We start from the raw sequence: 24,422 nt of genomic DNA, 5'->3' as shown, positions 1-24,422 counted from the left end.
CTTCATATTTAAGAGCACTGCCTACCAATTACGACACTGACATAAAAGCTCCTTAGGAGATAACCGAAGAGACATTTCTATTGTGCAAGACAATAAGAGAGGGCCTTTTCACAGGCATGAAGTGTCAATCACTTCCAGCGCCGCGAGTTCCTTGGCCATTTGTTTTTAGCTTCAAGACCCTTGTATGTTCATTTTTTCAAAGCTACCCAACGTTTAACACCAAATTTCCACTTGGCCATCTTTTCAAACCACCAGAAATCCAAACATGTTGTAATAAGGCAGTTCCTCTACTCTTCTGGAAAAAAACCCTCATCATCACATTTGGCTATGCTCTGCCTCCGAAACCTCCCATCTTAAGCCAATACCAAACTGCACGTGCTAGACTGCAGAGATCCTATTTGTACTTAAGAGGCTGGGCATTGTTACTGCACTGCACCCTACAAAGCACACACAACGCACTGGAAGCAGGCCAATGCCATAAATAACACAGAAGCAATTCACAGGTGGAATGCAGGGAGAGGATGGATTCAGCCAGATCTTGAGGACATGTGCCTGCTGGGGATTTGCAAAAGTCACAGGTAACCTGTATGCATGCCTGCCCATGAAACACAGACCCATGTTAAAGACAGCGGGGAAATCACTGAAGTGATGCACTTCAACCCCTATGCCTTTATCAGGATCCAACGCTCATCTTCCATCCAGTACATTACAATCTTCTAGAAGCTTATACTCTTCATTTGTCAGAGAAGAAGGCCAGTTAAAACATCAAAATTTACAGATTACCCTCCAGCATGTGCATTTTCTTTCTCAAAAAACTCACTCAGCAACCTATACACACATAGTGTTGTTTAAAAAAAGACTTAATTTGAACATCAGAATGGTACCATATCTTGATAACAAAACCAGCTGTTTGCCTCTCAATAGCGCATTGAAAAGAGAAGTTTAGGAAAATTATCTAGCACTGAAAATAAGATTGCAAATGAAAGTGCCTTCTTAATTAAAAGAAGAAATACCTTCTTTGATAGGACCCTTTTAAAGCATGCTTCAAAGCATAGCTTCTGTGATCCAGATCTTCCAATCTGAGTTTCAAAGACTTCTGCATGTGGCTGTTGCATGTGGTGTTTTGCATGTGCCAAAAAAAAAAAAAAGAAAAATATCCCCCAAACTTTGAGACCTGTTCCTGAGATGGTCCATAAATAGCCTACAAGTACCTAAGCAGAATGTAAATAAAAAGCCATTATGAAAAATTTTGCTAGGTATGGGGTAAGGGATGGAAAAAGAGAAAGTAGATACCCATGACATTTTGGTTTCATGTGAAACACTTCAGCTAGTTTGCATTACCGCACTTACATGGACAGCCTGGTGAACCCCAGCCGTGGACACAGCAGCTTCATTTACTAAACTGGGGAAGCTGTGGCTGAAGTACATATATTATTCCTTTACTCTTTTCAGACTTGCCACAGAGCCTTTAATAGCTACCCACTGGAAACTGGCAGGAAGGTCATTTCTCACCTCCCTCCTGGCATTTGTATCCTATTAACATTTTCAAGTTGCATGGAGAGCATATCTTTGGCAGGGAGGAAAATGTGATTTTAAAGTGATAGGCACAGACCATCCCAGTCACAGAAATAGAAAAGGAGCTGCTAGCAAAGTCTCCTACCCTCAAAGGAAACCCTTTTGGAGTAAGTGGAGGCATCACCCTTCCCCTTGAAGCCTGATGCACGTTCTACTGGAATGCAACACAGCAAGCCAAGTGAAGTCTCTTCTCTACCTCTGGGTCCCTTGCTAACACTTACAAACCACCACCACCACTAAAACCTGCAGTGGTAGCCTGAATTCTCTGCATTTTGGGGAGATGCAGTGGTAGAGATGGAGTGAGAGGCTCGTGACCTCCTGTTTGGTGGAGTCTAGATCCAAAAGGGCTCCCCTCACAGTTGGCACTACTTGTAGAGAACCTCCCTAGGGGGGCTACCAGGACAGTACAGATGGAAAGCCTTTAGAGATTTCAATCTATTGATTTGAGACACTACACTGGAAATCTCCAGCTCTTTCAGAGCTACAGAAAACTTTATGCACATCCTCCTTCCACATAGTTTATGCTCCTGCTGGAGATCTGAGAATATTCAGCTTCCATTTACTGTGACCGAGAGAAAGCCACAGTGTCTGTGTCTCTAGTGCAGATGTGTGAGGATTAGCATATCCTAAAATGCAGATTCTTTTATGTACTGATCATCACAGTGGCATTCCAGTTACAGGAACTTTGAACTCAAAATTACTATGGACTAACTCCTTCCTCCAAGTTCCTAAAAAGCCCCAAGAAAACAACTCCACCAAACTGCCAAATCAGTCCCTGATGCTAGAAGGCTTGTTATTTTCAAGACTTGCTTTTTCCAGTACTAGTAAAAAATAAATGTCTGTAAAAAACTCGGCATCATCTCCAACTCTCCTTCCCCAGAGCAATTCCTGTTCCTGATACCAGACACTGACAGATCTCCCAGTTACCGTACCAGATTGCAACAACCCTCCCCAAACAGTAGGACTAGCACTGCTTAAGAGGCAGTTAGCTTGACAGCACATTCAGAAGAATGAGCAAATGAGCTTTTTGCTCAGGACAGCTAAGCATTTTCCAGGGACCTTTGACCTCTGTCTGTCCCCACAGGAGGCTCAGGCCCCCAAACTGAGCAGTTTGGCAGCTGTAAGAGGGTTTTCTGGGATGCCCCGGGCTCACGGTTCCCTGTTGAAAATCCTGGTCAAGAGTCACCCTGGTCAGAAAAGAATGCAGGTTTTAACCTTTTTCTGAATAGTGCTGCACAAGAGAACCTTCCCCCTCCAGCCCTGTTTGCTGTGCCCATTTAACTTGACTTGCTGACAAGTAGCCAAGGAGCACAACAAAAAAGAAATTGGACTTTATGTGAGAGGCTATGACTCATTTACAAATTAAGTGTTGCATGTATTGCAGGAGTCAGGAAGGGCAGGATCAATTTCACAGGTAGAGTATACACAACACCCCAGCACAGCTAAACTAATTCAGAGAAGAGATGGGCAGGAAATGGCATTCTCACTCCACAAAAAGTCTGTTGCAAAAGAGCAACAGGAAAGAGCTCCGCGCAGTTTTCTCCCTTGATAAAGTGACAGCAGAGAAAAACTACTTTTTTATGGAGATGATGGGTACCCGAGAGTGTAACAACACTGATACTTTCTAATAAAAAAAGCAACCAAAATTTGTCTCCTTCCCTCCTCTGCTCAGCTGACTGTCTAATAACCTGGCTGCTATGAAGTGGAAAAACGGATCAGAAACTTCATCCTGTGACGAACAGCAGTAAGTACTCCTGTGGCACAGTAATTCCCTGGACAAAACCACTTTATTGGACTTTTTCCCCTAAAAGGTCTTGGATTGAAAAAACACTATAGACAATTAAGTAAAAGCCGGAACAAGACAGAGGAGGAGAAAAAGAAGTAAGGATGTACATAGTGTGTGCTTATACGTTTTTACCCCCACTCAAACACTGGCACACTAACTTCTCCCTCGCTCCTCTCCCATGCACTGAGCATATTTGGTGTAAATGCAGGAATACTTGAGAAGCTCCTGCAGGACCTGCACAAGCTACATTGATTCTTTAGCAGCATACCCACAACTTTCTGCTCAGCCTACAACTTCTCTCTCTGACTCCACATTCTGTGCAATGCTCCAGGGATACCACCATGCTGGCTACCAGGGGCACGTTAGAAATCTTACTCTTTGCTGGTTTGGGCATGTATCTGTCACTACTTAGATAGTGACACAAAAAAATAGCAAACAAAAGAACTGTGTGCAAAAACAGAGAAAGAGGGACTTGTATTACCATCCAGCTGGTATGGAGGGATAGACACAGCACCACCACAAGCAAGGCCTGCGGGAGCTGCATACAAGGCAGGACCTGGCAAGCAGGTCCTTGCTCTGGGATCCTAAGGCAGAAGCAGTTTTGAATGTGATGTGAGAGGCACTCAGCCACAGTACTGGCAGGCCACTGCACCTGATGCTACAGCTAAGTTTGAGATGCCTATGAAAGAATTTACTTCATAGCATCTTAGACTAGAAATACCAGTTTCGGAAGGAGGTACTCGGTGGTCAAAATGAACATCTTCCTTGTGAGTGTGTCATAGAACCAGATAACACATTTCATTTCACTTTGCATTTATCCTCATCTACCTACTTGTACATTTACGCTTTCTACTTCAGCAACAGGATTCACTATTCACAACAAGAAAAGGTTATGTGGTGCAAAAAATCAGCGGCACAGTCCTGCCAACCACAACCCTCCTTTAGCAAAACTAGCCTGTTTCAGTGAGCTCAGGATCTTGCCTGTCACGGGTCTGGGGTCACTGGCTGCAGTGCCACCAAGCTCAGTGACAGGTTTCTGCAATGTCGCACCAAGCTGCCGTGGTGCAGGCCTTACACAAGAAGCTTTACAGAGCAGACAGGAACATATTAGATGGGAAGAATTTTTAATAAGATTTTCCTTGCATGAACTTTGGTCCTTTTTCGAGAAGTCAGTAAATACAGCACTCCACCCTGGTAACTTCAAGCAGCATCTCATTATGAGAAAAATTTAAAACCAAACAATCTTCTCAGCAGAAGGTTCTGATCTATACTTATTCAGGGCAAGTCACTGAGCCTGGCAATTCCGGCATATTTGCTACTAAAGCAGGGTAAGGGTTGCTATACAGGGAAACCTGCATAAGCAAAGGTGACTACATCAACATCTGATAGGCCTGGAGTGAAGTCTCTGGGGAAGCTTCCCCTTCCTGTTTCTGGGAGAGGACGAGGAGATGCCTAGTGAGCAAAAACCCAAACAAACCACACAAGCAGTCCTTCAGCAAGCATCTCGGGCTGAGGACCTGAAGACAAGTGCCGGACCACCCCAAAGTCCCATCCCTGGAATTCAGCCTTGCGTGCTGACAGTGGCATCAGCTACAACTCAGCAGCTGCCCTGCCCTCCTCATGGCAGACACAGTAATGACCCAGTCTGGCAAACATGTGGCTCGCAACACCTCTGGTCAGCTGAGTCAGACGTGTGATTTATTCACTGCCCAAGGCCAGTATCTCCTCTGAACATCTTTGTCTTTCCCTTCTCATGTTATGTGTCTTTCCAGCTCTCCCCATTCCCATTAAAGTGTAAGTTAAATACATATGGAACTGGAAAACTGCTTTCACTCCTATTTTTCCTGTTTTCACGTAACTGTTTAACCTGCACAATATGATACAGAAAAGGTAAAGCTGCAAGCAGCTATTGCTTCCTTTGTTCAGCATTACGTTATCTTTCCTACCGTCACCAAAATCACCCCTTTCATTCCATCTATAGCACACTGCTTGGAAAATGACTGGTAACAATCAAGGAAACAAGATCCCTTCCCTCCCACACAGAACCAGCCTGTAACCACCACTCTTGTCATTTTGCTTATAAGCTGGATTTCTTTCCCCCACCTGTCTTGCAGTTTCTTTGTAGGTTGTAAACTCTTTGATATGTGAACTAAAGCTATGTGGGAATTCACAAAGTCTTAATCAGCTCTGAGTTGTTACACCCATGCAAATAAATGAATAAATGTGATTTAACATTTTGTTTCCCCAGCTGACAGCTGTACATGTTGCTACAGCCCTATGAAGGAAACTACATTAAATACTTTTGGCAACTGGGGTTACAGAGGATTTCCCGGATCTATAGTGACGTAAGTTGTCTACAGTACAAGCAAGAACTGATGTATGTATTTAAAAACAAGATCAATTATTCTGAAGAAGCATCTTCACAATGGCACTTGGATACCTGACTAGATAACGTACAACACCACTACAGATGTTCCGCTACAACCACTTGGATCCACAACTCTGAAGCTACAGAATTAGAAGCTACTATACAGCTTGGCTATGTATTTTTGTCCTCTGAGAAAAAAACATCCCATTTGTCAAAATAATAATAATAAAACCCAAAATCAATACTTCTGGATATCTGTAACAAATTTTGGTAACACATGAAGACAGCTAGAAGACCTTTCTCAGTTCTGACTTCCTCCCACAACTTAAGCATCCTAATAGTTGCGTGTATGCATGAGATGCCACACTTATAGATCAGGCAGTCCATATTTTCCACCCAAGTGTCTTTATTTCAGTTTGCAAGTCCTTCCAAGGAAATAAAACAGCCCCCTATCCTGCAATCCTTTCCAAACTCCTGGGTCATGATCAGCACTCACCTGTGCATGTTTCCATTGGTGGTGAAGGACTGTCCACATACTGAACATTTATAAGGCCTTTCACCTGAGTGCACCAGCATGTGGCGATCAAGGGAGCTCGCTGAGCTCAGAGACTTTCCACAGATGCTGCAGGAATGGTCTGTCCCTCCAGTGTCAGTGTTATGCTAGAGAAAGCAATGATTTTTTTTCATTGAATGTCCCTTCTGAAGTGCCAGTAAAATATTAGCTATAAACATCTTAAAAGTAGCTTTAAAGAGCCACTCAGCACAATACCTTATATTAAGGTGTGCCCTGTATATACCTCTCCTCCCCAGCCCTCCCCGCTCAACTCCACCCCCCCTTCATTTTTAACTCCTTAATGCACCAGCACAAGTAGCTTTCATACAGCCTGCAATGTCTGTCACATGCAGCATTTCTGCTGGGTGTGCAGCAGAAGAGGACAGAAAGGGACCCAGCAGCAACCCATCAGACAAACAGTACCTTGAGATACTTTAAGCTGTGCAGTGGTTTGGGTTTGGGTGAGTAGTAAGGGGTAAAACAGAAAGAGGATGTAATTACAACTTCATGGCAGAAGATTCACCTAAAACCAAATCCTCTTTAAAGATATTAACTTCAAACTGACCGTGTAGTAAAAAAACAGATGTAAACTGGTTTTAAGTACACATGCAGACTTGCACGTCCATAAGAATGTATTACAGGGTCAAAATATGGGCATTAGCCACTGTACTATATGTGCCACTCTTTCTTACTTGCATTCAGACTTGAAGATTTCTTCACGTATTAAGAAAAACCCACAAGGAGAGTAAAAAAAAAAGTATATAAAAAATTAAGTTACAGTACAGGAGGGAAAACTGACGTACTAAGTATCTAGTGGACTCACAGTGGTGAACCACAACCTTAGCATCTAAAGCAGAACCTTCTGACACAGAAAAGGCCAAACCTTATGAAGTATGCACATACTTCAAGAGGAGCAAGAAGAGGCCTGCAGCTGACAAAAAAAGTGCATAATCCATTTAAAAAGTTTATTTTTAATTCTGCCTCCCAAAATATACCCTGTGAAGGACTGTGAGGCTCTTCTACACTGAGATGATTTAAAAATTGTGTCTTCCTGCTTCTTAATTTGCATGACCAGTGAAGAATCTGTACTCAAACAGGGTAACAAAACATTATGCCTCACGATGGAAGTGGTTTTCCGGATCCTTGTGATACCTTAAGCTTATGCAGAACAGGACATACATCCTTGTTTGAGGCACTGTGGGGGGGTGGAGGGGTGTGGGGGGGTGATGTTGCCATAGGAAAGGAGAAGAATTACCCACCTCAGGGTTGGGTTTGTGGGTGGGGTTTTTTTAAGGAAAATACAAGGGGAAGGGTAAAATAAAACCAAAACAATTGAATGAAGTTATAATGGAAGCATTTCGGGTTTGTACATGGAATTGTTTTTCACCACTGCAAGATGCACCCTGGCAAACCAGGCACTGAGTAACAGTAAGAAATTAAGAACCAGTATTCTGCATACCTGACGAATGTGCATAGTTAGCTGGTGCTGTGTAGTGCAAATCTTTTCACACAGAGGACAGGTATAGGAAGACTTCTCTTCTTTTGTTTCCTGTGAACAAAACAAAGCAAAAAACTCAGAAGGAATATTGATATAAAAGAACTCAAAAGCTGTTACGGCTGGGGATGGAAAAAATATAAACCCCCTTAAGTACAGAAAGGCCACTGCTAACAGAACAACTTGCACGTATACATTTATCATCCTGATGGAACTCGCAGGGAAGTTTCAGAAACTTCTGAATTTATAAATAGGGGCCATTTCAACTACCGGAGAAGTACAGCAGCTGTTTTAACAGCACACGGATACTCAGCAATAGCAGTTTAGGACGGGAAGTGAAGGCAATTATTGCGACCAGCTCAAACTGCCAGGAGGAATTTAGGTGAGCAGAAAGTAGTTCCTGAAACACTGCCAGAATATGTGGGCAAATGCCACTAATCTTCCCAAAAGAACTTGAATAAGCACAAGTTGCCAGGACTTCAGGTTTTCCACCCCATCTCAATGGCAAGGCACTAGCTCAGTGCCCTTTTCTAGGGGCTGTATGTTCTGCTCCATGGCTGACTCAGAAGGAAAAGCGGCATTTACTGAATCACCAGCACCATTTCCCTTAGCATCCTGTGTTTCTCCTGGAAGCATCCCATCCAGGCTCACCGGCCAGGCCCAACCCTTCTGAAGCTTGCGAGATCTGATGAGATCATAGAAAGAGGTGACAATGCAGGAGTGTACGTGACTCAAAAAGAACACATTATGAACCCGGTTATTCTCCACCCAGGTGAGAATCAGGAGTAACCATGGTCAAACCACGAGCACAAACAATGAAGCCGACCGGGGAGCTCAGCCTCATTTAAGTATGCCCTTGAGACACTCAGGAAAGCCGCCACTCTTCCAGCCAAGGATGAAATGGCATTCTCGCAGGAACCAAAGGCGTTTGCCTGACTTGTCCGCAAGGATGGCTACTGCATGACATAAAGGGTATTTTCACCACTTCACTAAGAAGCCCAGGCGCGGCTTCTGCACCAACGCCCATATATTAAAAGGAAAATGGTCTGGCACTGAAAATTAAACCTGAGTTTTCCCTAGAATGATGCAAATCTTCACCAGCTAGACAGATCCACCACCTGTTACCTCACTTCTTGCAACAAGGCAGTACAAAAACCATCTCTGCATGGCCAACAGGAAAGTATGATATTTATGGCACAAGGACATTTCTACTAAACTTCTTTTCTGGCTATTTTGAGTATCATTAGTAACACCATGAAAACAAGCAAAAAGAAAACTTGCCCTCAGCAACTCTTTAGCTGAGGGGGAACTGATGGATATGAGTGTATCTGTGCATTTTCCCTCTCCAGACAATTCTTTTTCCCTATCACCATCCCTGAAGTCATCAACTCGGAAGCAACCATTTCCAGATTGTCAGACATAAGCATTTGTGGAGAACACCAAGTAGAATGACTAACCCAGCTCTCTGTGACAATTTCTCTGGCATGTTAGGAGGGAAGATGCTGACACAGTGTTAGAGAGAGGGGTTTTTAGTCTCAGTAAAGCAATATTCCCTCCCACATGATTTGGGGAACCATTCAAGAGAGTGCCCTACTAAAATCTAACACTGTGTTCTCAAAAACAGGGCCACAATAATTTTCTATTAACTTCTGTGACCTGTGGACACGAATGAAGAGCTATTTCCCCATTTTGCCTGAAGTAAACAAAACTTGTGACTTCACTTCTAAAAGGATCGCGACTGCAACAGTTAGGTTCTCCCACTCCTCCCTACTGCTTCTCTTGTACATCTTCTTCTAACCGTATTTCAGGGCTCTGCATCCTAAAGATAATCACTGCAGGCTGTGCAGACAGGCCAAGGCCTAACGTACTATTACTTGCAAAACATCAGAAAGTAAGCAAGAAAGTCTGCCATTACGAAGTCTGAACATCCCAAGAAAATGAAAATGCATTATTCCAGTGCCTCCCTCGTTTTTATATACAAATATATGGTTTGCACACACTGGTTCCATCCTACTTATACAACTTCCATTTTACTATACGTTGTGACCTGTGGAGTAGTGTTCAGCTCCAGTTATACTGCAGCCCTGTTAAAAGTTGGCTCAGGGCAGAGAACAAACACACTGTGCCGTGAGGAAAATCCCTGCAGCTGTGCTGACAGTTTAGATGGTGTTTAATCCCCTGGGTATTTCTGTGAAATTATCAAGCCACTACTTTTTTTGCTCCCCCCTGCACCTCCCTGAGTGCTACAGTTCTACATGATGCACTTGATTGTTTCAAAGCCTGCTTTCCAGACTGCCTGCTCTTTGAATCAGCAAATTAACACAAGATAATTACTGGCTCACCTTGAAGCAAAGATCAGAAACACACTATAGCTTAGCCAGAGCTGATGAGTATTGAATCTGGGGTTTATTATTAACTAAAACCCAAACTTTCTCCAGTGGTCAGACAGGGTACATGCCACATACCGTAACACAGCTCAAGCAAATCCAGGGTAGCTACAACAGGAATGCTGCTGAGTGACCCAATCCAGACAAAAAAACATTAGCATCCCTACTGTAGAAACACCCCCACTCACAAATTCAAAACATATTACTCAGCCACCCCACTGGAGCCAGGATGGTGAAAACAGACTTCCTGAACTGAAAGATGAAATTAGCAGCTAATTTGTTAGCTACTCCCCTTTTTAGTAAGTCAGCCTGGCACGGCTGCTCTGCATTCAACTGATGGCAAATGCTTTTGGAGTTGTGCATTAGGTCTGTTGGTTTTGCTCCAGCTCAAAGAAACATCTTTGTCACACTTTTTATTTTCTTCAAAAGCACACCGAATGAGAAGTTAAAATGGATGCAGGTTGATGTGAGAACATGTTTGTTAGACTACGGGTAGACTAGAGCCAAGATAAAGTCAGCATTATGAAGAGAACCATAGACTTTGGGACAAAGGTTCAGGGCAAAATCTTTCGTTGCCAATTCCTGGGAAACAGCAGCTAAACCCAGAAAACTAGCTAACTGTTATTATCCTCAAAATTATAATAAGGGGCACATTCTGACCAGAATCTGAGATCTGTGCGCTGCTACACACTGAAACAATTCAGTGCTTTCATGCTGCTATGCTGAAAGGGGAAATTTGCTGTATTAGATGTTGCTAACCAGATTGATACCCACTTAATATTTCACATCTCACTTCTATTTTCTCAGTAATGTAACCATTTGGCCCTCTGGTGATAACAATCTTTCAGCTTAAAAACAAACAGGCTATTTACTATGTTTTCAATGTATTTGTTTATTTTTATGCTGCAAGAATCCCTCTTAATCCTGTCACATTTACTCTCCAGCTTCCTTTGATTCGATGCCCATCGAAATATCAGGTGGAATAAAGGTCACTAGTGCTAATAAACTTCCCTGAAGCCAAACCACATGGTGTACCAGCAGACAGCTGTGTAATAGCACTGCCACAGAGCCTAGCCTGAACTCCGGTGCCTCACTTCACATGACGAAATCAAGGAACCAGGGCAGCAAGCCCTGAAGTGGGAACACTGCAAATAAACGCTCAAGCCAGGTGCTAAGACAATACAATCCCACAAACACAGTTGCCTGTATACTGTCCAGACTCTTCATTTAAGAACGTTCATTTACAGTTAATGGCTTTCAACTCCTTTCGAGCAAAAAAATCCAACCCAAGCCGTAAGTCTGTCAACTGGGCAACTACTCTGAAAGCTAATTATAAACTACTATAGGAACATTATATGAGTCATGACTCTCAACCTTTCTGGTCCCTGTTACATCCTGATTTATTTACAAATTCTCCACGCTTCACTGTGAGCTCTGAAGTCAAATGGACACAGCGATTTGGGGTATTTCTTGATGTCCTGCAGCACCTTCATTGGTAGAGCCTTGGCCCAGCAGGAGAAAACCACGGATATAAATAATCACAGCTTTAACTGATACGACTCTCTCCTTTCACTTTTTCCGATAAATATTGCTCTCAACTGGTGCCATCAACTGGTAAATGGAAAAAAACTGATAAAAGCTACATATATTTGCTCTGTCAGATCTGTACAAAGCATGCTGCAATAGCTCTTCATAGTTTTATTAACAATGAAGCAAGGGTACCTGACACTACACACAACTGAGCATCCTGATGGATGTTTTGTTCTAGCACCACCTTTAACTTTAAATCATGTGGATCTTTCCCGGGGAAAGTCACACACTTCACATGCGGCCCCACACGATGGCCCAGCCAAGCCCCCTGCCACAGTGCTCTGTTCCTCTCTGAGCTATTTCTTTTCTTCCAGTTTCATGAAATGAACTGCCCCCCAACAGATTAGGCAAAGGCAAGAGTCTGGAGAAAGGATGCAGCGAGGAAGACGCAGTGATTCTTAGCTGACTCTGCCACTGCTAGTGGCATCTGCTAGACAAGCTCACCACTGCGTGACGTGGGAGCTATGTTTTTACGTGTGAACCCAAGCAAGCTGACCCCTCTCTGATTCCCTGTTTTCTAAAACCAGAAAAAATACAGAGGAGCAACGGCGGAGGCAAGAAATATCTGCCAAGGGAAAAAAAGTTGAAACAATCAAAGAAACGTAATCATGTCTTATCACTTCCCAAGCAGCTGCTTGTCTCCCCTTTGCCCTCCCTGCATTTGGGTTTAGATACCTGGTTCCTCCTGCCAATCCGATTTGGTGCAGGAGACTTTGAGGGGGATTTGACATTTTGAGAGTTCCCGCCATTTTCAGCAATCTTCCCCACATTCATCACTGCTGACATCATGGCGTCAATGGAGGACAGGTCTGCTCCGTCCAAACTGTTTGGTGAACTTGGTGATACCTTGTAGCTGTTCAAGCTCTCCAGCTGCTTCTCTGGAATTAAAAACAAAAACACACATGGGAGTTGCTAGGCCATCTGAAAAAAAAACACCAAAAAACAAAAAACAACCCCACAGTATTTTCAGCTGCCTGCAACTCACATCACACTCTGCTGGATCATCATGGAGCACAAGGAACAGCCCTTTAATAACTGGAGTTCTTGTAACAGGAAAAGTTTCTCATATTGGAATACATAGGACAACATGTACATTTCTTCTCATAGGACATCCACGTTACCTTCACTTTCAACCTCAGTTCAGTATAGGTCTTATAAAGTGATTTACCTTAAACTCTCTTGCTGTAAAATCATATTATTCATGGTACCTTGTGATCACCATGAACTAGTAGAGCAGTACAGATGAATGCAAGCTCTGGCAAGCACAATCATTCAAGCAAGCACGTGTTTTGAGCAGAACTGCACAATTAAGGCATTAGTAACACTGTGTAGGGTACTGGGTTCTCTTTCTAGTGTAGTTTAAGCCAGTTTTCTATATGGAATAAGCTACATTAGAAACAACCCAACCAAAACAAAATCCCAGATCCTCCCAGATGCCTCTTGACTGCCAAAGCTGGCAAAGGTGTTACATCCACAACTAACGCCACAGGTAAAGCTGTTCAGATTTAGACTTCTCCAACTCATTCTGTATGTAGCAGGGATGCTCCTGCCTCAGATACCAAATTCAAAACAAAAATGTTTTCTCTGTTTTCTCAAACATACAGACTTGTCAAACACACAGGTCAGGAATTCCACTTTCCTCATGTGAAAAGGAAAATGCTTTCAAAGTAAATGCTACTTTCCCCCAAAGAGGTCTCCCAAACAAACAGGAACACCCTGCAAGTCTACTGCTCTGTCACCTCTGGTGGACAGCACAGAATCGTAACGTGTGTTGTGAGAAAGTCACAGTAACACAAGAGGATGTGAGGGTGAACAAGGAGAAACACGTTTGTGAACATTTGATCTCTGCATAATACTGTCTTTGGAAAATAAGTCTGAGCATTTTAAACAGGTGTTTTTTTGAGGCTAAGTAATGTGGTGCCAAGTTACTGGGAGCCAAGAAAATCTTAGCTTAGAAGCCTGCAGTGGTAGCACAGTATTTATGTGCCCATGCTTCTGCTCAGCCTATTTTACACTTTTCAGACAGATGAAGGTTAGGGATGGGGAAAGAAACATATGTATGCACCAGTGCTTCTGCTCAGTATCATCCTATACTCTCCACACAGATAAGGGGTATGGATGGGTGAGAAATGTTTCCACAAGCCTTAATCTATGCCCCAGTTTACAGAGTCACACAGAGCTAGTCAAACCAGTCACCTTCATTTTTATCCCCTGATTGACTGTGGCTCTCTTCTTGGTTGCCGGTCTCCTCACTTAGTGTGGTATGTATAGTAGCGTCTGGCTCTTCAGCCTCTTCTTCAGCAGCACCCTCTAGCACTATGTGAGGGAGAAGGGAAAAAGAGAGAGGGCGTTAAGTTTTTCTGTAAGCCATTTTAGCAAAATAAGACTGCAGCCCTTTAGTTTGAGGACTCCCCTGACCGGTATGCAGGTCTGATGACAGAAGCACATAAACAGCGCCAGTGCAGCCAAGCGCCCACTCTCACAAGTGGCTGGGCACTGGGCTAGGAGATGCTGCTGCCTCTGCCAGTGGAACCTGGGCAAAGAAAGCAAGCAAACTCTTACCAGCTAGGTCCCCAGTATTCAGCCAGCAAAAAAAGAAGGAAGGAGAGAAGGAGAGAGCAAGCTGGTATATCACTGACGGTTGTGACACTTGGTTAAGAAGCTGGAAGAATATTCTGCAGCTACAGAATTTAGGTAATCTGGTTTCATACACACACTCCTCCTCCCTTCTCTTCTTGAAGGATTAACATTTACTCCAATATCATGAATTCATGGTGACCTTTTTCTTCCTTCTAGCAGTGGTGAAATGACTACTGAGTTTTCTGGGGCCATTTGGCACATTCCTCACACTCACCGCCCCAGGTTTCCAGATGAGTTAAAGACATAAGCAACCATCGTCTGTGCCGACAGAATTTCTCCACACCCCTTCTGAAACCACAAACTTATGCTATCATTGGGGTTTCAGGAAGGATGCCTGTTCCAGCTGGAGCATGACAGGTCAGTTAAACATCATTTTTAGAGGTGATAAGGAATGACCGATGCATGAGAAAGAGAGGAGTTCTCTGCCCATGGCACCTACGGTGATGGCCTCTGGAAAAGGTTATTTGTAATATGGAAAACTACTGATATATTTTAAATGGAGGAATACACCCTTATAACCTTACAAAGAAAATATTTAATTATGGAAATGAATACACTGTGGACATAGCATAATCTCAGATTTACAAATCACATCCAGCAAACTTAATACAGGTTTTCCTTTTTTCAGAAAGGAAAGACCATTGGCCTCAAACTGCAGTTACCTCAACAGCGTTTCTTCCTTTTAAATAATATATTCTCAAGGATGATGTGCAAATCAGTCATGTAATGTATCTTCAAATGCTGTTTGAACAGCATTTGCAAACAATAAATGACTACATTATCCCAACTACTGACATTTTAGAGCACACATGAAAAGGCAGACAAAGAGAAAGGGTCCGGCTTGTGTCGAGCAGTTCCTCATTTCACCCAATGCCAAGCAAAGCAGCAGATCCAAGCTTCCTATGTTTAACCCTCTTAGAAGCAGCACACATGATTCGATATAGCGAGCCAGCACAGTCTGGAGACAAAACCTAGGACCCGACTAAAGCCAATGTCTAAGGCTCTGGAGAACATCAATTTCTTAACAAACACTGTTTTCAATTTGCATCTTCAAAACCAGACAAGAATTCTGGCTATTTTTATGCTACCCTGAACAATACAAGGTAACTCTTCCCTAGTCATTTTTTTACTTTTCTGCTAAGAAAACACTAGTGTGCCCTGCAACACAGGAATTTCTTGGTCCAAGATGAGGCCATGCATCCATCCTTCTGCAGTTTCTCTAGTAATTATGGGAGCTGTTGTCTGTATTTATTTTGTTTATCCTTAACTGTACACCTTTACTGTTATTTTGTTTTTAAAAAACATCCATCCCATTCCAGAGCAACATAGTAATTTCTTTCTCACACACACACACAGACATGCATTTTTTTTCATCATTTATGTGGCAGCTGACTTAATTTTTAATAAAATAAACACAAGAGTTATTTTCAAGACTGGCCTAAATCTTGCAAATTGCTTGTTGTATCTGCTTAGTACCACCAAAAATAAGGACCACTTTAAATTACTTGGAGGAATTCCTGTTAAAACCATGCAAATAAGTGCTTCAGTCCTTAAAAATACCCCAACCAAACAAAACAACTCTTCCTTCCAAAGCAGACCTATTCATTCCTCTTTTAGTTAATACCCAGGACATTAATGTCACCACTGATTCATCCTGGAAAAAGTCAATCTGTTGTGTAAATGTGAAGACTCCTGTGTTGGCCAAGGTAACTTTAAGATAGCTGAGGAACTTCCCTGAGAACTGAAGTCAGAATCCATAGTGCTGCTTTCAGCAACAGTTAAAATGGGGAATTTTCATCACAAAGAAGAGGCAGGCCTAGGTGCACACATAAACAAATCTACCTCCTGGTCTGGAAACACCTACTAGCTTGCTCTCTGTTCTTCTTTCAGGAAGAAAACTGTGTTGTGCTATTACAGCCTTTCATAATTTCTACAAACCACTTTGGAATCTAAATATCTTACTGCTAGCACAAAGAAAGACGTATAGTCACAGATCTTGTTTTTAGAACAGTTTTCCATATGCTAAAAATGTCCTATGTTGGAAGCAGTCAAAAGTTCACACCTTAATTTCTGCAAAAATAGATATTATTGTTGCATGCTTTCTTCACTCTCTTGCATGAAGCAAAAATGCACCACTGAAACAAAGACAAATGCATGAGCAGCACACACCAATTTCAGAAGCATAACTTTCTATTTGCAATAGGATATAGAAACAATAAGAATACTGGGCCAAATCACTCCTTCCTGTGGGAAAACCCATGGCAGAGCGCCTTTAGGCAGGAACATACTGAGAGATTTCTCTTGCAGCTTTTTTTTTTCTTTCCTTTTTTTCTTTAAGTAAATGCATCACTGAGGATGGGGAAGTGTTGTGGTTTTTTTCCACAGCACCTACAAAACTCAGGGAATCACACAGGCAGCAACCAGCATGGATGCCCTATGACATGCTGCCTTCAGTACTGCAAGCCTTCCCAGCTCACACCAAATGCCCCCTGCTTGGAGGTCATCCTGATGGAGCCTTCTTCCTCCCTCTCCCCAAAAGAAAACAAAGACCTCCAGGAAAGAGGACAAACAGGAAATAAGCTGGCAAACAGTGCAGCCTCAGGTTGCATTCAACATTGGACCAAAGCCTCTAGGAAACAGGGAAGTGGTCACAAGCATTCAGGTCATCTTCTACTTTGAAGAAATCCCCCCTCCAGCATCACAGTCATCCTCTGGGAAAAGGACAAAAAGCAGAAAGCAAGTGACAGAGCAAGAGTGCTAACACATTTGGAGGGGGCAGCGGGGTGGGGGTGGACAGCAAACAAAACAATGCAGCAGCCCTCTTTGCACGGCCACACCAAAAGGCCTGGCTCTTCTGCAGGAACACATCCCCTCCACTTGATGATGTTGCTGTAACCACGAAACTTTGGCAACTTTGAGCCTACAGAGAAACCTGAAGGGCTTTAGCTCCTGCTTCTGAGAGTCCTACCCCTGATGTCCCACATCACCAGCTAATGGGAGAGTCACTGAGAAAGCAGAGCGCTAAAAAAAAAAAAAGAAAAATCCTTGTTGCTTCCCATTCAGTCTGTACAGGAAGATACTCGCTAGACCTATTTCCTCCTTTGGGATAAAGTGTGACTCCACTGTATGTTAAAGCTGAGCCCATCAACAGTTACTTCCCCCCTTCGCTTATGTGCATTTATTTGTATTTAATTTTCTTGTTTTAAAATCACTCTCAACAGTTACAGCTGCTTCTCCTTCTGGTGAAGAGCATCACAGATGAAGCAAAAAGGAGAACAGGGGCCACAAGGGAAGGAAGAAGAAAGGAGAAGAAATGACGAGTCTTCAGAGTCACCATCACTTGACTTGCCATCAAGAGGCAGCTACACAAGCATGAGCAGCACAGACTGGCCCCCTGGGAGCTGGTACAAGTCTCTGCTCCAGATTGCTCCACTGTCTTTGCACATGAGCTCTCCCTTTGGAATAGATAGGAAGAAACACACAATACAGGCAAGGAGGGGGAAAACCTGGTGTGTAGCACAAAGCTGCTCATTGTTCTGCCTTCTGAAAAAAATCCACATTAACGTTAAAGTAGAAGCCATGCGCTAATTGGGCCAGGGAAAGATTAACACTCTCAGCCAAATACTTTTATTGGTTTCATTAAACATGCCATAGTACAGAATGGGGAGAGGGGAGGAGAAACAGGGGGAAGAAGTGACGGTTTTAGGAATGTGCACCCACACACACACACACATTTCAAACCACTTTTTCCCGTGAGGCCCAAACAGGAATCCTGAGCCTTCTTCATCATTTCCATCTTAGCAACACTATTAGCTTATTCAAGGCTTTCCCACTGCTTTTTGAGGTTTTTTTCTCCGAAGTGGCAGAAAAAACCCCAAGGATCATTTAAATGAAGGCCAGACCTTCTAGTATACAAACTTAGATGAGAACAGAACTTCAAAGAGGGATATCGCGTTTGAATAAACAAAGTTTACTGTTTACCCTTGAGATTATAATACCTAAGGATTGTTACACCGCACTCCAAACCATTTCTGATGCACTGGTCTCCTACTAAGCTTCTACACAGAGGAGCAAATTTTACTCCCAGAGCACATGGTGACACTCCCAAGTACAAACACTCACTCCCACCCCAAGAGATGAACACGATCACCCACACTACATTTTGAATGTGATTTTGCATCAAAGCTGGCAGGAAGGGAAGAGGGTGAAAAGGCATCATGTGGGAAGAAAAAAGGGTTAACATTATTCAAAGCACTGCCTCAAGGCAAAGGAAAACCAAACGAAAAAAGTTTTCCCTACTGACCTTTTTAATACCAACTCTGCCCTTGCTACTGAAGTGTCGGTGCTGACTTGGCACCCCAGCGGCAGAGAATTATACTGGCAGCGTCACCTCACTGTCACCACTGCTGGAGCACCAGTACAGAGCAGCCTATGAGGAAAGGAAGACAAGCATAAAAAGAAAAGACAGTGGCACGGGAGTATCTGGTGGTCATTCTTTTGCTTAGCGTTGGGTGCAAGCTAAGACCGTTACCCCAAAGGTTTTGAACTTTTACATGGTAACTATAGTCTTCCTCTAGGGAAAAACACCACCAAAGAAAACAAACCCTAAAAGGCAACAACCAAAAGGAGCAACCTCTCTTGAAAGGTACTCTCTGAGCACCAAAAGACACACTGCTCCTCTTGCTATGAACTCTCTAAGCTGTTAGTGATAGAATTATTTTACCTGTGTTAGCACACACATAATATTTTGCTTCCTAAAATAACCCTATGAATCCACAACGTTCACATGCCTTTTCTTACCTAACCTGTACACAGACAGACAGAACCAGACACAGAATAAACAAATGAGGCACATTCTCATGGCCATGCCTGAAAACTGAGCTACGGACCACCTTCTGTTCTGGGGGCAGAGCAGGGGAAGAAGAACCAAACAAGAACAAGATGACCCTCATGTTTCCAGATTATTTTCTACACTGTTGCAACACCTAACAGTTAGGGTAAATTTTAAATATTCAAATGTATTTACTTCAGTTTTATTTCCTTGCATTGCATGACAGGATATGCATATGCCTTTATTTTTTATGTAGGTTTTGAAAAATACCTCCTGATGACTTATGGACTACTAGTAGTCCTCAGGACTCTGGCTCAGATAACCAAAAGCATCTCTCCATAAAGCATACCAGAATCTGAACTTAGTTAATGCCTTAAGTAAATGACAAGTCTGAATCACCATGATACTGTGGGTATTACATTGATGTAATACACTGAAAACAGGAAGCTAAACTAATAGAACAGTGAGATGCCATAAGGCAAAACGGGTTTCCTGGATGAAGTTCGTCTGTATAGTCCAGCTGGTTTACAGCAATGCATGGAGACACCAGGCAGCCTTAATATAAAATGTATTCGTACCTATCCTCTTGGTCCTGCACTCAGTTCCCTAACTTGAACAGAGTATCCATGTTTGCTCCTTCTGCAAGTGCTGTGTGCTGTGGGAACAGCCCTGTGGTCCTTCCTGGTAGGCTAGAAAGCAGAACCCAGGCACATGCTGCTGCTCCAGCACCGAGAGCGAAAGCAAAACTCGGTGGCCCCCAGGTTCCCAAGAGGGAAGCCCAGGTCTCCGTCAGCAGGTTCAGCAGGCACCGCCAAGGGTTTGATGCGAGCCTGCACTGAGGTCCTGACCAGCACTGCCATTCTCAGGGCCGGCAGCACCACACAAAAGGCACAGCACCGCCAGAGCTGCAGTAACCTGCGGCCGCATGTAGGATCAACAGCTGCTGATGAATTTTGAGATTTTTCTAACACCTTAGCCCTCCTCCCCCTGCCCTCAACAAGGTATCTACAAGCTGTTCCTCATCCGCACTGTTCCTGTCAGCTTGTGGGTGAACACCTGGCCCTCCAGGAAGCCTCTATCACTGAATTACAGTGAAAGCTTGTTCAAACAAAAAAGATGCTGAGATTTAAAGACAGCTCAACAAACCCGGGGCCATGAGCACCGCTTTGAGACACACGAATAGTAACGTCAGGGCAACAGCAGAGTAAAAGAAGTGGCTGTAAGAAGACATCCCCCCGCTCCTTCCCAAGCAGACAACGGCGAGCACCCCTCCATCCTCACCCCTGCCTGCCTGCACAGCCCTCAGGAGGCCGGAGGGGAGGGCTCCCAGCTCCCCTCCATCACCGGGAAGCACGGCAATGCAGGCGGAACACGGGACAAGACAGGCCTTGGGCCTCACCCAGCAGATCCCCTCCCCTGCACCCTCCCCGCTGGCTGGGGAGGGACACAAAAGCAATACTGTCTGTCCTTATAAGCTCTGCTTTGCATGTGTTCGGGGAGCAGGGACAGCTGTGCGGACGGCTCGCAGAGTTCCAGGAAGTCGATGTGTTTCTTGGCTTTGACACCGGTTTGTTTGCCTTAGATGAAGTGGCGACCCGAGAAAGTCCCTTCGTGTCCCCCCAGGGCTGGCATCGGCCGCAGCGGGGCTGCACTCCTTGGGGACACGGCCTGGGGTCTCTCCCCACACTGAGTGGCTTTCCCTGCTCACGCTGCCGTCTCTCCCTTGCGCTAGGGCTGGCTCATGTCCCACCGGGTAAGGGGACGGCCCTGGGACACAGCACGGGAGAGGGTGGGAGCCCGGAGCAGAGCCAGGGATGGGAGGGAGCGAGCCCTGAAGGCTCTGCTCTCAGCGGGCAGGATGGAGGTGTCTCATGAAGGAGGGAACAAGTCAGGTGAGCGGTGTCACGCTGCCTGCCAAAACCACCGCTGCCCACACAGCCCCGAAGGGGCAGAGGACGAGGCGAGGGAGCAGAGGGGCAGGGGGAAGTCGCAGCGAGGACCAGCGGGCTCCCCCACCGGGCTCCCCCATCGCGTGTCTCCCTGCTGAACAGCCTGAGGAAGGGGGGGGCGCCCTGTCCCCCGAGGGGGACCCCAGCGACCTGGGGGGAGCCCAGCCCCGGGACACGATACGTTGTCTGCTGCTGCTGCCGCCTCAGACAAGTAAGGGACGAGGGATGCAAAATGAGGAAACAATCTAAAACGTAGCTCTGTGGGTCTGGTTTGGTTTTTTCCTTTGTGCTGTACACCTTTTTCCTTTGCCCTGCCAAACCCAGTTAATTTAAAACCCTTGGGGGGTGGGGGGGAAGGCCAGCTATAGGTTGACATCCCATCACCTACATGGCTAAGCAAGCACTGTACTGAGGGAACCAGATACTTGTCCAAGAGCCCGAGGGGTGAGCTAGGCAGATTGCACTTGGGAGAGCCAGATGGAAAACATTTCTGAGTAACGGAGAAGAAAAGCAACCTCCCCTCCAAGCAGTCTGATTTACTGCACCCCTCAGCTCTGACCGAGGAGAGGCTGCAGGGACACAAGGCGGGCAAAGCGGGACGCAGGGCTCGGCTGGGTAGCTCTGATGGAGATGCTGACATCCCTGACAATATATGGCCAGTCTAAACCACGGGATGTCTTGTCCTTTTAAGGTGGGCCAAGAGCAAGCATCTGTGCAGCAGCAGCACAGCCCCAGCCTGCCACCAATAGCTCCTGGTGTCACTGGAAGAACAGGGGCTCCTGTGCCATACCAACTGGCCGTGCAGATGCCCAGGCACCCGCCCTGAGAGGAGACAATCTGCAGTAATAAGAGGAAGAAAAGCCATGAAACCACGCGGCTGGGCTGCTTGCTGGCAATTGGCACCTGCAGCTGTCAGGGAAGGAGGGAGGGAGGGCCTGTCCTCGTCTCCATCCCCATCCCTGTCCCTCAGGCTGATGGCCAGGCAGCTCAGCCAAGGGCAGCTTCGGACCCGGGACGCGAGGCAAGGGTTTACAGCGAGTCTCTAGAGGGAGAAATGAGCAAACGTGTCACCCCCTCATGCTCTCATGCTTGCTCTTCACACGTAGCCAGAGCTGTGTGTGCGCAGCAGGACGGGTTTGGCAGGGATTAGAGAGGCAGGATGAATCACGCCAAGGAAGATACAGAAAATCTCCTGTGCTAGCACCCTGCTTCTTGCGTGGCACACTGGTTGCGATCCTCTTCCTCCAGGATGGATTTAAAAAGAGCTTCACAGAAGGCCTGAATGCACAGGCAACGTTACAAAAACCATTCTGGAAACAGGGTAAGCTAAAGCAGGAAAAGACTCTTTCCTTTTGGAGTAGCTATGTCCCACATGGCGTTTCACCACTGTAACTGCATCCACATGCTAGCAAATTTCCTTCCACAGGGAAGCCCAAGGGGGAGAGCACTGGTTTGCTTAAAGCCGAGCCCCCAGCACATCCTTTGCAGTCCAATCACACTGTCTTTGCACGAGATGCCAGTGCACTCTCTGCTTGGAGCACCACACCAGGTAGCATGCCAAAGCACTTTACACTTTGCAAGATAACATAGTAAAATGATGCACAACACAAGAAAAGAACAGAAATTACAGGGATTAAAACTAATTTCCTGGTGGTAGCATTGTCAATCATCATGATTTTATCATGAGCCCTGTAAGAATCTGATGGTGTTACATTACTGCCCGAAAATCTCCAGCTTTTATTTTTTTTTAAGTCAGAGTTCTATTTTTCTGGATTGTGGAGAAAGGACAAAAACATTACATGCTTACCAAAATACAAAAAGCAAATTGAAGTGAACAGATTAATTTTAAAGCCTCAAGCTTTTAAGGATAATCATGATCTCAGATGCCTAACCTGTAATTTCTTAAGATACAGGGATAGCAACACAGTGTGTCCTTTCTTTACACAGCACGTTTTGTACCCTGGAACATACACCTTCCATAACTAAAATGGCTTTTTTCTTTTCTAAAGAGGGAAAAGAATCATAATGTCTCGGCATGTTTCTAACATTTTCTTTAAAAGCCAACACAGCTGCACTTTAATGCTACTTAAAGATGAGAACCTCCACCAAATCACCAAACTCGTTTTAAGCAGAAAGAGATTCAGCATGCAAGTATTTTGCAGAGAGAAAGATTCAAGAGTTTGCAGCTCTTCTTGCTGCTCTTTTCCAGGGAGCATGACTTGCTGACAGGATTAACTACTGCCAGGCTCACGAAGCTGGGAGACAGCTGCCACATGGCAGCCATTTATTACAAAGCTCCACTCCTCTAAAGTTAGGAAAGAGGCAGACTATTTCATCTGTGTTATCAGCAGGGTTCCTCTGCTCCACAGGCTTTAGTGACTAGGCTTTTTCTAAACAAACACCTCCTTTTCTCCCCCACCTTGTTAACATCATTATCTTCCTGTCTTCTGTTTCTGGTCAGCACAGGAACTATTCCCCCTGTCACAACAAGTCTCCAAACAACAACAACAACAACAAAATCTATAATCAAGACAACTTAAAATGTTCAGAAACACAAGCATGCCCTAAAATAGATTTTTTAATTAGAGAGTTTTAGCTTGAAATTTTAAGAGGGGAAACCACATGCCACAGGGGAGGAGAAAGAGATGTGCTGGAGCAAAGGGATTCAGAAGCGTGCTGTACAGCTCTAGCTCTCCCATCCACCCTAGGGGGCATTTGTAATGTCAACCTCCAACTGCAATATCCGAAGCGGCTACACAGCTTTTTCACAAGCAAGATAACCTGTAGCACTCCTTCCTAGCTTGTATCTCCACACCAGGCAGACCGTCGACAGACCCACAAGCCAAAGCCAACCCCTGCCCTGCACCATATGAGGCACAAAAAGGTCTCAAGTCAATCATATCCTACAGTCTGCTAAGGACCAGAAACAGATATACGCCATCTACATCACCTTCATCTCATATTAAGCATAGACGGCAGTCAGTTGCCACTCTCCTGTTATTCTGAAGCAGAGTTAAAAGATACAAGCCAGCTATTTTATTTCACCTGGGGTTATTCTAGATATACATTTGCCATAGATGCCAGAGTACCACAAATCACTCAAACTGAGGTTTACTGCTTCCTCCAGGTGAAAGGAGAACCCAGCTTTCAGAAAAATGTCTCTCTCCCATCACTGATGAACAAGTTGCCACAGTCTTGTAAGCGGTACCCACTGGCTTGTATCAGTTGGGCAGGTAGCCTTCAGGGTT

The 24,422-nt window shown here is 44.6% G+C and overlaps 1 protein-coding gene across 8 annotated transcripts in view; it reads right to left on the bottom strand.

Moving 5' to 3' along the window:
* Positions 1–24,422, bottom strand: part of RREB1 (ras responsive element binding protein 1) — a 129,546-nt gene that overhangs the window by 54,676 nt on the left and 50,448 nt on the right. For 6 of the 8 annotated variants that reach the window (XM_080379948.1, XM_080379949.1, XM_080379950.1 and 3 more), the window contains 4 exons: positions 13,951–14,070; positions 12,430–12,632; positions 7,742–7,831; positions 6,226–6,389 (listed from right to left, as the gene is read on the bottom strand). In XM_080379948.1, the coding sequence (XP_080236074.1) occupies positions 6,226–6,389; positions 7,742–7,831; positions 12,430–12,632; positions 13,951–14,070 (577 nt within the window). Of the gene's footprint in view, positions 1–6,225; positions 6,390–7,741; positions 7,832–12,429; positions 12,633–13,950; positions 14,071–18,697; positions 18,824–24,422 lie in introns of all 8 variants that reach the window. The other 2 variants (XM_080379952.1, XM_080379951.1) reach the window with 1 other exon arrangement.

This window comes from Falco punctatus (genome assembly GCF_963210335.1).
Source record: "Falco punctatus genome assembly, chromosome: 3".
Lineage (NCBI taxonomy): Eukaryota > Metazoa > Chordata > Aves > Falconiformes > Falconidae > Falco > Falco punctatus.
Note: the sequence above shows the minus strand (reverse complement) of the source record. Positions and strands in the feature narration are given on the sequence as shown.